Source organism: Orcinus orca, chromosome X (assembly GCF_937001465.1).
Source record: "Orcinus orca chromosome X, mOrcOrc1.1, whole genome shotgun sequence".
Lineage (NCBI taxonomy): Eukaryota > Metazoa > Chordata > Mammalia > Artiodactyla > Delphinidae > Orcinus > Orcinus orca.
In genome coordinates this window covers 112189969-112205637 of record NC_064580.1, presented here as the reverse complement: position 1 = coordinate 112205637, position 15669 = coordinate 112189969, and the positions used below count along the sequence as shown (strand labels likewise).

The window sequence follows — 15669 nt, the reverse complement described above, 5'->3', positions numbered from 1 at the left end:
TGGGATTAGGGTGGAGATCAAAGGGGGCTTAAGCTTTGTCTGTAATGTTTTAAGTTTTTGCATGCGGCATCATTTAAATAGCAAAATACCAGAGGCAACTTAAATGCCCAATAACATGAATTGGTTAAATAAATTACAGTACATGCATATGATAGAAAATTGTATTGCCAATAATGATGTTTTCAGAAAAAAATTAACAACCATGGAAAAATGCTTACTGTATAACGTTAAGTGAAAAATACAGGGTATAAAATTGTATCTAAAATATAATCTCAAATTTAAAAAATCATGAATGTTTATTTATTTGTTAAGAGTAGAAGGAAAGGGACTTCTCTGGTGGCACAGTGGTTAAGAATCCGCCTGCCAATGCAGGGGACACAGGTTCGAGCCCTGGTCCGGGAAGATCCCGCATGCCGTGGAGCAACAAAGCCTGTGCGCCACAACTACTGAGCCTGCGCTCTAGAGCCCGTGAGCCACAACTACTGAAGCCCACCCGACTAGAGCCTGTGCTCTGCAACAAGAGAGGCCACTGCAATGAGAAGCCCACACGCTGCAATGAAGAGTAGCCCCTGCTCGCCGCAACTAGAGAAAGCCTGTGTGTAGCAACGAAGACCCAATGCAGCCAAAAATAAATAAATAAATAAGTTAAAATTTATTTAAAATAAAAAAGAGTAGAAGGAAATATACCAAAATGCATAAATATCCCTGAGTTGAGAGACCATCAGTGATTTTTTTGTCTTCTATTCATATTTTCTGTTTTTTCCAAATTTTTTACAATAAGCATGTATTACTCTTATTTTTAAATAATTGTTTTTCTGATTCTAAATATTACCAGTCTTTTTTCATGCATATATTTTACTTTTGCAAGGTAAAATGCTTCTTTTTAGTGTACAGTTTCATTTTTCAGTATGTTGTGAATATTTAAAATGTGTACATCATTTGAAATGGCTGCATAATATTCCATCCCACGCACATATCATAATGTACTTAACCAACCTTCTATTATAATATTAAGGTTACTTTCAGTCTTTCACTATTAAAAGGGACTTCTGTGACAAATATCCTGTGTTACCATCTTTTGTACATCTCTTTGTAATTTTGATAAGTTCCTAGAAGTAGAATGGCTGGGTCAAAAGTATACACATTTAGGAGCTTCCCTGGTGGTGCAGTGGTTAAGGATCTGCCTGCCAATGCAGGGGACACGGGTTCAAGCCCTGGTCTGGGAAGATCCCACATGCTGCGGAGCAACTAAGCCCATGCGCCACAACTACTGAGCCTGTGCTCTAGAACCCGCGAGCCACAACTACTGAGCCCATGTGCCACAACTACTGAAACCTGTGCACCTAGCCCATGTTCTGCAACAAGAGAGGCCATCGCAATGAGAAGCCCACACACTGCAATGAAGAGTGGCCTCCGCTTGCCGCCACTAGAGAAAGCCTGTGCGCAGCACTGAAGACCCAATTCAGCCAAAAATAAATTAATTAATTAATTTTTTAAAAAAGTAAGCACATTTAAAATTTTGGTAGTCACTGCCATATTGCTTACTGGTAATGTATAAAAATACCTTCTCCCTATCCTTGCCAACACTGGGTATTTTTATTCTTTTTTTTAACATCTTTATTGGAGTATAATTGCTTTACAATGATGTGTTAGTTTCTGCTTTATAACAAAGTGTATCAGCTATACATATACATCTATCCCCATATCTCCTCCCTCTTGCGTCTCCCTGCCTCCCACCCTCCCTATCCCACCCCTCTGGGTGGTCACAAAGCACCGAGCTGATCTCCCCGTGTTATGTGGCTGCTTCCCACTAGCTATCTATTTTACATTTGGTAGTGTATATATGTCCATGCCACTGTCTCACTTCGTCCCAGCTTACCCTTCCCCCTCCCCATGTCCTCAAGTCCATTCTCTATGTCTGCGTCTTTATTCCTGTCCTGCCCCTAGGTTCTTCTTTTTAATACTTGTTAATATAGAAGGTGGAAATGGTATCTTTATGTTAATTTCTTTGATTATCAGTAAAGTTATATGTTTTCATTTCATGTGTTTTTTAGCCATTTTTATTTCTTCTATTATGAATGTTTTTCTTTGTAATCAGCCAAAAAGCTTGAAGAAACACTTTTTTACATGTACACAAAATAATTGCATGGCACTCAGTGGAATTTGGGGAGGATACTCTGTGATGTTGAGAGTCTAGTCTGGAAATGCCAGCCTGGGGGGGACAGTGGGCCTAGGGAACATTTGATTACTCCCATTGCTCTTGGAGAGGTGGTAAGGCTTTTGGTCTCAAATAATGGCTAGCAGTGGTGTTAACTGTCTTTACTGATCTACAGAAGCTACCAATGGTGCAGTACCCCAAGGCCAGCGACCACCCCCTCGTATCAAGAATTTCCAGATAAACAACCAGATTGTGAAGCTGAAATACTGTTATACATGCAAGATCTTCCGGCCTCCCCGGGCCTCTCATTGCAGCATCTGTGACAACTGTGTGGGTGAGTAAAACCAAAGAGATGTTGCCTGGGGAAAGGCTGAGTTGAAGAAGAGGGTCAGGGTGATTTTTCTCAGGAAAAATCAGTGGGGGTGGGAAGATAGATTTAGATAGGAAACAAGCTAGATTTTTAGTTAAGAAACTTAAGATGGGAAACAAGCTTCCGAACAATTGCAAATCAGCTGTACTTCTGTAGATCAAATCATAATTTAAATATCCTCTAGTTTAAAAAAAAAACCTCTTTGGTAAATAAAGAAATAAACTTTACCTGTTTTTCAAATCTAGATTTTCTTCTACTGGATCTGTTTCAAGTGGAACCCACCTTATGTAGGGGGAGGAGAATCCTAGTCCACTGGAGGGCAGCATCGGGGAAGGAAGGGCTAAATAAGAAGTGGTGTTCCCAGGAAGAAAAAAATTGCTAGCATTTATTGAATTCCTAATATATACTAGGCACTTGCTAAGTGCTTTCCCTTTCTCTCATTTAAGACTCATAAGAACCCCATAAGATAGGTATTATCCTCATTTTACAGATGAAGAAATAGATGAAGCACCTTTGTGTAGGTTCATATAATTAAATTAGTATGAGATGAAGCTGGAACAGCTCTGATTCCAAAACCCTCATTTGTTCTTTCTCTGCTTCTGCTGCAAGGGTGGGGGGTGTATGTGTGCATAATACAGAGATCTGTGCTTCTAGCTGCATATATGTGACTTAGTTGTAATCACTGCCTAGTGTATGCTGAGCCCTGGGAAAGATCAAAAACAGGCAGTAAATATGTCTATTGATAGGCAGATATGTGCAATTCCTTATATTATCAATAGGCATACTTCCAGCATTCTTTATATATGCCATGGAGCATGCCTGAGTACATTGCTTTCCTCTCATTAGCCAATTCTTTTTAGGTTAAGGTTGGGAAGATATATCTTACTTTATATGGTAAAAGCTATATGTAGATAGGATTTTTATAAATTGAAACTCATTTTAAATGAGCCAGGAAACTTGATATTTCAAGGAAGTGTGATGTGAAGGTTTTCAAAAAGTATTCCCTCTCCTTATTAATATTCTTAAACATAAAGAACTCATGCAAATTGATTTTTTAAAAAAGAAGCAATAACATTTCAGTAGAAATATGGACAGCAGATAAAACAGGAAATGCAATTACTTAGTTCACGTGAAAAAAAGTTTCATCTCTACTAAAAAGCAAAGAAATAAAAATTAAAACAAGATCTTAAACCTAGAAATTTAGCAAGGAAAACCTGATAACGCTTAGCCCTACACTGGTAGGAGTGTAAATTGGAACAAACTTTTTGGAAGGCAACCTAATAAAATTCATGAAAAACTTAAAACATGTATACCCTTTGGTGCCAGTGACTTGCCTTCTAGGGATCTAACCCAAGAAAATAATTAGAGATGTGGTAAAGATTTAGGTATGGACATATTTACCTCCAGATTATTATAGTAATGAAAAATTGAAAAGAAACTAATTGTCCATCAGTAGATAAATGGTCAAATAAATTGTGGGACATAACATACAGTGGACTTTTATGGGTAAAGCTCATACCAGAAAGCTAAATGAAATAAAATAGAAGATAGGCTACATTTATAGTGTGATCTCAGTTACACATTTAAAAAAATATAAGTATGTATAAAGAATTATGCAAGGAAGTACTCTAGAACGCTTATTGTCTATTATCTATAGGTTGTGGGGTAATAAGGGATTTTGTTTCCTTCATTAGAAAAAAATTATTTTCAAGTTTTCTACAATGAGCATGTATTACTTGTATCAATATTATCAGAAAAAAGTGTGATTTATAATATATTGATGGTAAAAATATTGAATATATCTGTATAAATCTGCATTCTTCAGTGTTTTTTATGTGGCAGGTTTGCTTAAAGTAAGGCTATATCTTCCTTCCCTTTTCTGAAAAGATATAGCCCTTTAACTAGGAGATGCACCTGTTTTTACAGCCTTATTTTTTGACTGGTACACAGCTCACTGCGCTTTAAAAATGATATATTTAAAAAAAATGATATATTTTATTCTTTGTGCTTTTTTCATTCATTAAAATAATATATGTTGGGCTTCCCTGGTGGCGCAGTGGTTGGGAGTCCGCCTGCCGATGCAGGGGGCACGGGTTCGTGCCCCGCTTCGGGAGGATCCCACGTGCCGCGGAGCGGCTGGGCCCGTGAGCCATGGCCGCTGAGCCTGCGCGTTTGGAGCCTGTGCTCCGCAACGGGAGAGGCCACAGCAGTGAGAGGCCCGCGTACCGCAAAAAAATAAAATAATAAAATAATAATAATACATGTTCATTGTAGAAAATATGGGAAGTACAGGTATTAATAAAACTTAATCCCAAACTCACTCTCCATTTTGCTGTATTTCCTTCTAGTCTTTCTCTTGTTTGTGAAATTGGATCATACTAGAGTTTTTAGTCCTGCCTTTGTCACTTACCATTATATCCTGAGCATTTTTCTACACCTTTAATAAATGTTTTTTGAATATATTATTTTAATGACTGCATAATCCATCATATGGCTATATTCTACTTTATTTAGGTGGTCTCCTATCAGTAGATATTATTCACGATCCTGTTTTATTCATTATTATAAAACTGCAATCAAAATTATTAAATTTAAAAAAATTATTAAATTTAAGGATGTGGCGAAATTGGAACCTTCATACATTGCTGGTGGGAATGTAAAATGGTGCAGCTGCTGTGGAGAACATTTTGGCAGTTCTTCAGAAAGTTAACATAGAATTATATGACCCAGCAATTCCACTCTTGGGTATATACCTATATTACCCAGTGTGCTCGGGCTGCCAACAAAATACCACAGACTGAGTAGCTTAAATAACAGAAATTTAATTTCTCATAGTGCTGGAGGTTAGAAGTCCAAAATCACAGTGCCGACTGGGTTGATTTCTGGTGAGGCTTGCAGGTGGCCACCTTCTTGCCGTGTCCTCACATGGCCTTTTCTCTGTGCTCGTGCGCTTCTGGTATCTCTTCCTTTTCTTCTTATAAGGATACCAGTTGTATTGGATTAGGGCCCCACCCTTATGACCTTATTTAACTTTAGTTACCTCCTTAGAGGCCCTGTCTACAAATGCAGTCACACTGGGGTTAGGGCTTCAATGTATGAATTTTAGGGGGACACAGTTCTGTCCATAACAATGCCAAAAAAGAACTGAAAACAGGAACTCAAACGTACTTGTACATCAGTGTTCACATCAGCACTGTTCATGAAAGCCAAAAGATGGAGACAATCCAAGCGGTGGTTTGGGGGTGATGAAAATTTTGGGAAATAGGTAGTTGTGATGGTTGTACAACATTGTGAATGTAATTAATGCCAGTGAATTTTACACTTAAAATTGATTAAAATGGCAAATTGTATGTTTTATATATTTTACCACAATAAAAAAATTAATAAAAAAGTATTGAACTTAAATTTCTGTGCACATCTCTATTTCCTTATGAGAAATTATTAAAAATGGATTTATTCTGCCGAAGGGGTGTGAGCATTATTAAGACTCTTGATACATACGGGCAAATTGCTTTCCAGAAAGGTTCTCTCAATTTGTACTTCCACAAACAGTATATTAGAGTGTACGTTTTACCGTGTTCTCACTAGCACTGAATATTATTTTTTATATTCTTATTTTGATAGGCAGAAAAGTATCTTATTGTTGTATTAGTATTGCGATGAGTTAGTGAATCTGAAAACGTTTAAATATATGTTTATATGGTATTTATTAACTTTTGCTTTTTGACTATTTTTGAAGGAGTATTTGTATTTTGTTATTGATTTGTAAGGACTTTTCATAGACTAAGTTACAAAATTCACATACTTTCTTGGGGGTTTTTTTCCTCTTTAATTTTCTTTATAGTATTTTTAACGTCTATGAAATATTGTTTAAAGTGTATGGAGTCAAATCTATTTTTCTTTGTCATCTGTGGTTTTTTTCCATTACTTTTATGCTTAGAAAGTCCTTCTCCATACAGGAGACAAATGTTCACCTATTCTTTATGGTTATTTTAAGGTTTCACTTTGTTTTTACATTTAACTCTTTAATTCATCTGGAATTAATTTTGGTAAATAGTGTGAGGGAAAAAGATCTAACCTTATTTTCAACCAAGTAACCAATTGTCTCTGAGTTGTTGATGGAATGATACTTCCTTTCTCTACTGGTTTTGAAGCACTACCATTCTCAGACAGTAAATTTTTATATATTCTGTTTCTGGGTGATTTCCATTCCATTGAGCTATGCCACACCATTCCAGGTATGTAGGTTTATAATTTTTTACTAACTGGAGTTTAAGAAAAAACATGCTACTCATTTTTCAAAAGTCCCTTGGCTATTTACACCTATTATTCTTCCTGTGCTTAGTAGACACACTTACTAAGACTTTTCTTTGGAAAAGCAAGGTCTCTGCTGTTAACTGACAGTGAGACAGATCACTTAACCCCTCAGTGTCTCAGTTTTCTCATCTGTAAAATGGAGAAAAGAATATCTTCTTTTGCCCAACTTCCAGGACGATTTTGGGGATCAAATGAGATGGCTGTGAAAACATTGTGAAAAATAAAAACCAGTGTTTTTTTTTAAATTTATTTTGGAAGGAAATAGGTGTTTTTGGTTTTATTTATTTATTTGAATTTTATTTTATTTATTTTTTTATACAGCAGGTTCTTATTAGTCATCCATTTTATACACATCAGTGTATACAAAACCAGTGTTTTTTACAGTTGAAATAGGCAGCGATCCTAGGGGTCTTGGACTTAGGTATTAAGTGGATGGCAGGGTTATGCTTAGTTTTGGAGGTTTTGGCACTGGACTCTCTCTTTCTCCCACAGAGCGCTTCGACCATCACTGCCCCTGGGTGGGGAATTGTGTTGGAAAGAGGAACTACCGCTACTTCTACCTCTTCATCCTTTCTCTGTCCCTCCTCACGATCTATGTCTTTGCCTTCAACATCGTCTACGTGGCCCTCAGTGAGTATACAGGGCAGTGTATGTTGCTGGAGGGGTGGGTGGTGGGAGAAGACTTGAGGACAGCTTAGGGGAGTGGTTCCGTATCCTGGTGGGACTTTACCATTGCGAAGGCACCTTAGGACCAGTTAGAAGTGTGCACTACTATCTGTCCTGAACAGAGCTCCAAACCTCAGCTCACATCAATTAGGATTTACCGAGTGTGTTGGTCTTCTCAGTGGCCCTCTGCTGGAGACCAGCACCATAATTACTGGTCTGTACCTAGAGTACTGGGCATTTCTGAGGTGATCCCAAAGGTTGGGGATGTATTTTTGCCTGTATGTGTCACCTCTTTTGCCTCATAAGACCTGCCCTTGTGTCAGGTGGTAGAAGGGGTTACACCAGAGAAATGTCTTTTAGTGGCTCATGGTCTACTTTGGGAGATAGAAAATATACACCTGTGTGTGTGTGTGTGTGTGTGCGCGCGCGTGTGCACACGCACACATACACACACATAAAACAGCCCAAGGGCAGATGGGATGAGGAGTTAAAGGAGTGGTCTTAATCAAGGCAGCTTCCTGGGGAGAGATGAGTCCTGAGCTGGATTTTGAGCAGTGAAGAGATATGGATTGATGAAGAGAGAGGATTTTTCTTGGATATTTCTGATTTCTTTCATCTATGAATGAATTTCCCGCTCCATGGCCATAGCTGGAGGCTAGGGAAAAGGGAGGGGAGCCAGATGCTTGGCTTGTGGCCGACTCTCTAGTCCAGTGTTGGGTCCTGTATTGAGAAGGTGGACCCTTTAGTCAAGAGAGTACCAGCTTGGAGGTGTGAGTCCCTTGCCTGAATGAGGGCTTATCTCTTGCTGGCTTGTAACAAGGGATAGGGAGGGAAGAAAGTGAGTAGGCACTAGGGTATGTGTGTATTTTTTACTAAAGTTACTAATCTTTCTCTCTACTCCTCCTCCCAATTTCACAGAATCCTTGAAAATTGGCTTCCTGGAGACATTGAAAGAAACTCCTGGAACATATCCTCCCCTGGCAGGATGTCCCCGTGAAGCCCTCTTAAACTACTTTTCAGCATGCTTTCTGTCTGCAGTTCTCCACCATCTCATTTTTCAGACATCAGAGAGTGCCAACGTCTAAAAATTTTAAATGTAGCCTTAGTGGTAGCAACTAGAATGGAGGATGGCCAGGGCTTAAAGGGAGGTCTTTCCTTCAACTTTGTCTCTACTGCCTCCCTCCCAAGTCCTTCTGATCCCAGGCTCAGCCCTGCATTCTCTAGTGGGCTATACTTTGCTCTCAATAGACCTCTTGCATCACTTACTAGAAGTCCCACCTTCCTGTTACAGCTAAGCTTATTTTGTACAGAAGTTACATTTCTGAAAAGGAGATTCAGATGGGATTTCTAGAAATCACATTCTGGTTTCTTTCCCACCAGTTTTTTCATCTATAAAGTTTATTTTTTGATGTGTTTTCCATTGGCAGTGATGGCCAACATTGTTTAGCTTTGGACCCCTCCTAAATGTCCCCTTCGAAGAGCCAATGATGAATAAACAGACAAACACCTAAATAGACTAGATCTGTTAGAGAGCTACTTGTAGTGGATAAACAGGCATCCTTTACCTTTCATGAGGGATATAGCCAGCAAGTTTAGAATTCACCCGTTGTTATGTATGGATATATATTTGTGGTATATGTTCCAAGGGGTAAAGATGGTGTGACTGGTGTCATGAGTATGGGCTGCGGCATCAAGTCCCGTGGTGTGGCTTCTTCAATATTCCTTAACCAACACCTCACTGTTCTAGAAGTACTCATTTGCTTCTTCACACTCTGGTCCGTCGTGGGACTGACTGGATTCCACACTTTCCTTGTGGCTCTCAACCAGACAACCAATGAAGATGTGAGTCAACTTTTCCTCTCCTCATTACATATTCTTCTACCAAAAGCCTATTCTCTAATTACCTGCTGGAGAACTGAGTCTCCAGGGCCTGGGAGGTTGAGGCAGGCAGAAAGCCAGGTGTGGGAGATTGTTAAACCAGGTGTGTAGAAGAAAAAGCAGACTGCTTTGTTTGGAGCTGAATGCCTGTAGGGAATTAGGAAGAAGAGATTGAATATGGTTGGGTGAGCACAAGGTCATTAGCTGTTCATAGGTCCTTAAAAGCTAACTGGTGCCTCTGGGTTTGGAATGGAGAGGGACAGTTGCATTGAATAAGTCCTTGCTTTTAAAAAGTTACCGATTGGGACTTCCCTGGTGGCGCAGTGGTTAAGAATCCGCCTGCCAATGCAGGGGACACCGGTTCGAGCCCTGGTCTGGGAAGATCCCACATGCTGCGGAGCAACGAAGCCCGTGTGCCACAACAACTGAGCCTGCGCTCTAGAGCCCGTGAGCCACAGCTACTGAGCCTGCGTGCCACAGCTACTGAAGCCTGCACGCCTAGAGCCCGTGCTCCGCAACAAGAGAAGCCACTGCAATGAGAAGCCCGCGCACCGCAACAGAGTGGCCCCCGCTCGCCGCAACTAGAGAAAGCCTGCGTGCAGCAACGAAGACCCAGTGTAGCCTAAAATAAATAAATTAATGAATTAAAAACAAAAATTTACCGATTAATCCATATTCATTGTAGAAAATCAGGAAGTACAGATGAGTAAAAAATAGCAAATAAGTCCCTGTAATTTTACCTCCTAGGCATCGCCATTGTTAATGGTATGATCTATAGTCTTCTAGACTTGTCTAGACTTGTTCTCATGTTTGTTTATGTGAATATATTATGTATTTTTAAATGGAAATAATACATAACGCTCAGGTATCTGCTTTTTTACTCTATTGTGAATATTTTTCCGTGGCTATGCATGTATTTCTCTTTTTTTTTTCTGTTGTGGTAAAAGACACATAAAATGCACCATCTTTTTTTTTTTTTTTGGCTGCGCTGAGTCTTCGTTGCTGCGCACAGGCTTTCTCTAGTTGTGGTGAGCAGGGGCTGCTCTTCGTTGCAGTGCGTGGGCTTCTCACTGCGGTGGCTTCTCTTATTGCGGAGCACGGGCACTAGGTGCGCGGGCTCAGTAGCTGTGGCACAGGGGCTTAGTTGCTTCGTGGCATGTGGGATCTTCCTGGACCAGGGATCGAACCCGTGTCCCCTGCAGTGGCAGGCGGATTCTTAACCACTGGACCACCAGGGAAGTCCTTAAAATGTACCATCTTAAACCATTTTTTAAGTTTACAATTCAGTGGTATTAGTACATTCACATTGTTGTGCAACCATCACCACCATCCATCTCCAGAACTTTTTCATCTTCCTGTGCTGCATGTATGTCTTCAACATAATGTTTAAGCCTTGGCTTTTATCTTGCAGATCAAAGGCTCGTGGACAGGGAAGAATCGTGTCCAGAATCCCTATAGCCATGGCAATATTGTGAAGAACTGCTGTGAAGTGCTGTGTGGCCCCTTGCCCCCCAGGTACTCAGAGGACTAGAAGATCCTGGAACTCTTGGGACAAGCAGTTTGACCTGATCCTGTCACCTGGTGTGATGCGTTCTTCTGAACATGGCCTCTTCGTGTCAAAAGAGGTCTTCCCAGGGATTGTCCCTTGGTGCCATGTCTACATGGACCATAGGCCGTGGGCTGGTTGTTTTGAAGGGATGACCTTTCATTCTTATTTTATCTGTTTGTTCCCTTGTTAATGTGGTATTCCCTGGTTTGTGGAAGAAAAAGTGAATGGAAGGTAGGAGATGTGTGCTAGGATCAGACTAGACTGCCAAAGGGCAGGTTTATATTTTCCAGCACACACAGGAAGATTCAGTGGGGTGGGTGGGTGGAGAGGTGGATGCAAAGTGCTTTGTTAACTCTCCTGTCTCCTTCAGTGTGCTGGATCGAAGGGGTATTTTGCCACTGGAGGAAAGTGGAAGTCGACCTCCCAGTACTCAAGAGGCCAGTACCAGCCTCTTGCCTCAGAGCCCAGTAAGTGTTCCTGACTTTTTAAGGCTTTTAGACTTTAAGACTGAGTTGGGGGTAGAGGGTGTAGACTAAATTTACACCTTAGAGATATAATTAGGCAATTTTGTGTCCAGTCACTCCAGCTTCCCTGTCTCTGCTTCTGCCCTGACATTGCCTTAAGATCTTTGTGCCCTTGACATAGATTGAGATCTAGTCATTTCTTCAACATTCTGTGCCAGCCAATGTGCTAGGTGCTAGGGATACACCAGTGAACAAGTCACATAATGCGTCTGCTCTTATGGAGCTCATTGTCTAGTGGGGACGAGAGAAAACAGGTTATTAGTCCGTGTAGTGAAGAGTGCCTTGATGAGGGAAGCATAAAATGCTATAGGAGCAATGACAGGGGTCAGGAGGGTGGGTTGGAGTTAGTGGTGTGGTTACCTTGGTAGAAGGAGGCTTCCTCACTGGAATATGCAGATGTGGAAACTCTCCCAGCTATACTGATCACATATGCTTTAATAAAGTATGTTCCTAAAATTATTAGTTGAACTTTCTTTTTTTTGTAATAGCTCTGTTGAGATATAATTCAGATACCATAAAATACCTGTTTAAAATGTAGGATTCACTGGTTTGTAATATGTTCACAGAACTGTGCTATCATCACAACAATCCATTTTAAAACATTTTCATTGCCCCCCAAAAAAACCCCTGTACCCATTAGCAGTCACTCTCCCTTTCCCCCCAGTTCCCTCAGCCCCATCCCTAGGGAACTATTAATCTACTTTCTTTTGCTGTAGGCTTCTTCTGTACATTTCATAAAAATAGAATCATATTATATGTGGTCTTTTGTGACTGGCTTCTTTGATTTAGCCTTGTATTTTCAAGGTTCATCTATGTTGTAGCATGTAGCAGTACTTCTTTCCTTTATACGGCTGAATAATATTCTGTTATATAGATAGACTACATTTTATTTATCCATTCATCAATTGGTAGACATTTAGGTTGTTTCCACCTTTTGGTTATTATGAATAATGCTGTAATGAACATGTGTATGCAAGTTTTTTTTTTGACACAACTCAATTCAGATTTTTTTTAGCAGATATTCATTTTTAATTATTTATTTATTTTTGGCTGTGTTGGGTCTTCGTTTCTGTGCGAGGGCTTTCTCCAGTTGTGGCAAGCGGGGGCCACTCTTCATCGCGGTGCGCGGGCCTCTCACTATCGTGGCCACTCTTGTTGCGGAGCACAGGCTCCAGACGCGCAGGCTCAGCGGCCATGGCTCACAGGCCCAGCCACTCCGCGTCATGTGGGATCTTCCCGGACCGGGGCACAAACCCGTGTCCCCTGCATCGGCAGGCGGACTCTCAACCATTGCGCCACCAGGGAAGCCCAATTGGTTTTTTTGTATATTGATTCTGTATCCTGAAACCTTGCTAAACTTCTTTTATTAGTTCTAATAGATTTTTAGTAGACTTGAACTTTCTTTTAAAATCAAATTCTCCTGGAATTCCCTGGCGGTCCAGTGGTGAGGACTTAGCACTTTCACTGCCATGGGCCGGGGTTCAATCCCTGGTTGGGGAACTAAAATCCCACAAGCCACGCAGCGCGGCCAAAAAAAAGAAATCGAATCCTACTCTTAGATGAATGCTATTTGTAAGTTAGATAATTGTTCTCTACTTTGCCTTTCTTAAATTTTTAATTTTCTTTTTTGAAGTATAGCAAACTCATGTTTATATATCATTATCATCATTTTGAATATTGTTTTTCTGATGAGTCTGATCTTAAATCATTACAGTACAGGTTAGTGATTCTCAGTTGAATGTGGGGAAGGGTGGTATTTTAGAATCACTCAGGAGGCATTTTCAAACCAGATATACCATCTGAAGATTCTACCACCCCACCCTCTTTGGTTTAGAAGCACTGTTCTAGGGAGGTATGTGTTAGGGCCGAAAGAAGATTGAGAACCACCATGTCAGGCCTTGTTAGACAAGTATGTTATAACATTGTGTTGTGAAGGAGGGAAGGTGATCTGTGTAATTATTTGTGATCCCTTTTATTATTATCATGCATAATAATAGAAATATCTGTCCACAACAGACAGTTAAGAATAGAACTCAAATAAACTTCAATTGCCTTCTGCTGAGAAGACGACAGTCTAGTCTTGGTTCTGAGTTTGGTGTTGGTGGCGGCATATCTGTAGCGTCAGTGTGGTTGATGGGTTCAGAGGAAGAGTTCAGTGTCTATGGATTATCTCCATTTGTATTTTGAGGGAGAGCTTTGTATTGAATTTGATATCTTTTCCTTCTCAGGCTCCAACAGACCATCTAAGCTCCGATGAGATGCCGGAGGACACCAGCACTCCTGAAGAGATGCCACCCCCAGAGCCCCCAGAGCCCTCACAGGAGGCCACTGAAGCTGAGAAGTAGCCTATCTATGGAAGAGACTTTTGTTGTGTCTGATTAGGGCTGTGAGAGATTTAATGGGAGAAGATAACCTGAGACAGAGAGCAAGTAAGCTGTTCCTATTACTGTTTTTCTTTGGTCTTTATTCACCCAGTTGTAAACTGGCATTTTCTTGCTGCAAGCTTTTTTAAATTTCTGGACTCCAAGCAGTTGCAGAAGATGTCAGTCACCTCTGGTAACTGGACAAATGGGTCCCTTGGGCCCTGGCACTGGTTTTCCATGGCCTCAGCCACAGAGGCCCCTTGGACTCCCCTCTCTTCCCAGATCCCAGCTCTCCTGCTTGGGGTCACTGGCCCAATTCTGGGGTAAAGGTTCCTGAGACTGACTCAGATCCTCTCAAGCTGCTGTGCATCATGAGTCCAGGGGCAGTCACAGAGAACTCTGGCCAGGGAATTCTAACTGGATTCTTGAGGCCTTCAGAATGGAGGGGGATGGAGAGTGGGCTTGGAAGATTCTCCTGGCTACAAAGTGCCAACATTGCCAGCAAATCCTTTCAGAAATGGGGTAGGCAGTTTCCACTTGTTGTATTTATTCGTGCAGCTTCTCCTTTGTCCCCTGTCCACTCTCTAACACCCAAGCCCCACGCTTTTCCAGTGAGATATATGTAAGTAATTGCAGTATAGATAACAATTCACATTTCTCGTAGACTACCCAGAAACTTTTTAATACCTGTGCCGTTCTCAATAAGAACTTATGAGATGCCAACGGCACGGCCCCTCGCACTCTCTGTCTCATGTCTCTTCCTCTCTCATTAGCCCCTTTTAATTTGTTTTCCTTTTGACTCTTGTTCCCGTTGGGAGCAGGAACGGCAGTAATAAAAGTCTGCACTTTGGTGGTTCCTTTTCCTCAGAGGAAGCCCGAGTGCTCACTTAAACACTACCCCCTCAGACTCCCTGTGTGAGGCCTGCAGAGGCCCTGTATGCACAAATGGGGAAACTAAGGCACAGAGAGGCTCTCCTCTCCTCTCCCCCTATGTCCCCTCAAAAAAGAAAAAAAAAAGAAAAAAAAGGATAACCAGTACTTCCATTAGGCCTCGGCTGAGTGAGGAGGGAAAGCCCTGCACTGCTGCCCTCCTGGGGGACCCACTCCAAGGCCTTGGCCCACCGCGGGCTTGGTAACCACACCGGGGGCTTCCTCCAGGCCCCGCTCTTCCAGCACTTCCACCGGCAGAGTCCCAGAGCCGCTTCACCCTGGGGGTGGGCTGTGGCCCCCAGTCAGCTCTACTCAGGACCTGCTCTATTTCAGGGAAGAAGATTTATGTATTATATGTGGCTATATTTCCTAGAGCACCTGTGTTTTTCTAAGCCAGGGTCCTGTCTGGATGACTTCCGGGGAGGGGGGGAGTGTAAAGCAGAACTTTTAATCTATTTGAAGGCGATTAAACTGTGTCTACTGCAAGCTGCCTGCCTCCTCCTTCCCCCTTCCATTTCAAGAACCACCATGGGGGTGTGAATACCTTTGGGGGGTGGGGTGGGGGTGGGGGTTGAAGGGGGTGCTTGTTACTACACATACTTCCATTTTCCAGGGGGCCCTTGGGTTGGAGAGGTAGCTCCCAAACTCTCCATTGACCTATACTACATTCTGGGTTGAAGTTTACCGTATTCTTGACTATGAAAAGAGGCCTTTCAAGGCCATGAACAGTGTTAGAAAGATTGGGAGGGTCAGGGGTTATATTAAATTAAGAGAACAAGTTCTTTAATAGGATATTGTTTTTATGCAGATGGATGCTGTTAATTGCAAATGAGTCTTGGTTATTAAAGCAGGCTCCTCAGGGCCTCCCCTTGGAAATATTTTGTTAGTGATCTTTTACAAGTGATGGTATATAT

The 15669-nt window shown here is 41.4% G+C and overlaps 1 protein-coding gene across 4 annotated transcripts in view; it reads left to right on the top strand.

Moving 5' to 3' along the window:
* Positions 1-15241, top strand: part of ZDHHC9 (zinc finger DHHC-type palmitoyltransferase 9) — a 31407-nt gene extending 16166 nt beyond the window's left edge. For all 4 annotated transcript variants that reach the window (XM_049705252.1, XM_049705251.1, XM_049705250.1 and 1 more), the window contains 7 exons: positions 2334-2492; positions 7338-7475; positions 8430-8471; positions 9244-9353; positions 10801-10904; positions 11309-11405; positions 13691-15241. In XM_049705252.1, the coding sequence (XP_049561209.1) occupies positions 2334-2492; positions 7338-7475; positions 8430-8471; positions 9244-9353; positions 10801-10904; positions 11309-11405; positions 13691-13807 (767 nt within the window). In that variant the 3' untranslated portion in view covers positions 13808-15241. The remainder of the gene's footprint in view (positions 1-2333; positions 2493-7337; positions 7476-8429; positions 8472-9243; positions 9354-10800; positions 10905-11308; positions 11406-13690) is intronic.
* The last annotated feature ends 428 nt before the right edge of the window (positions 15242-15669 follow it).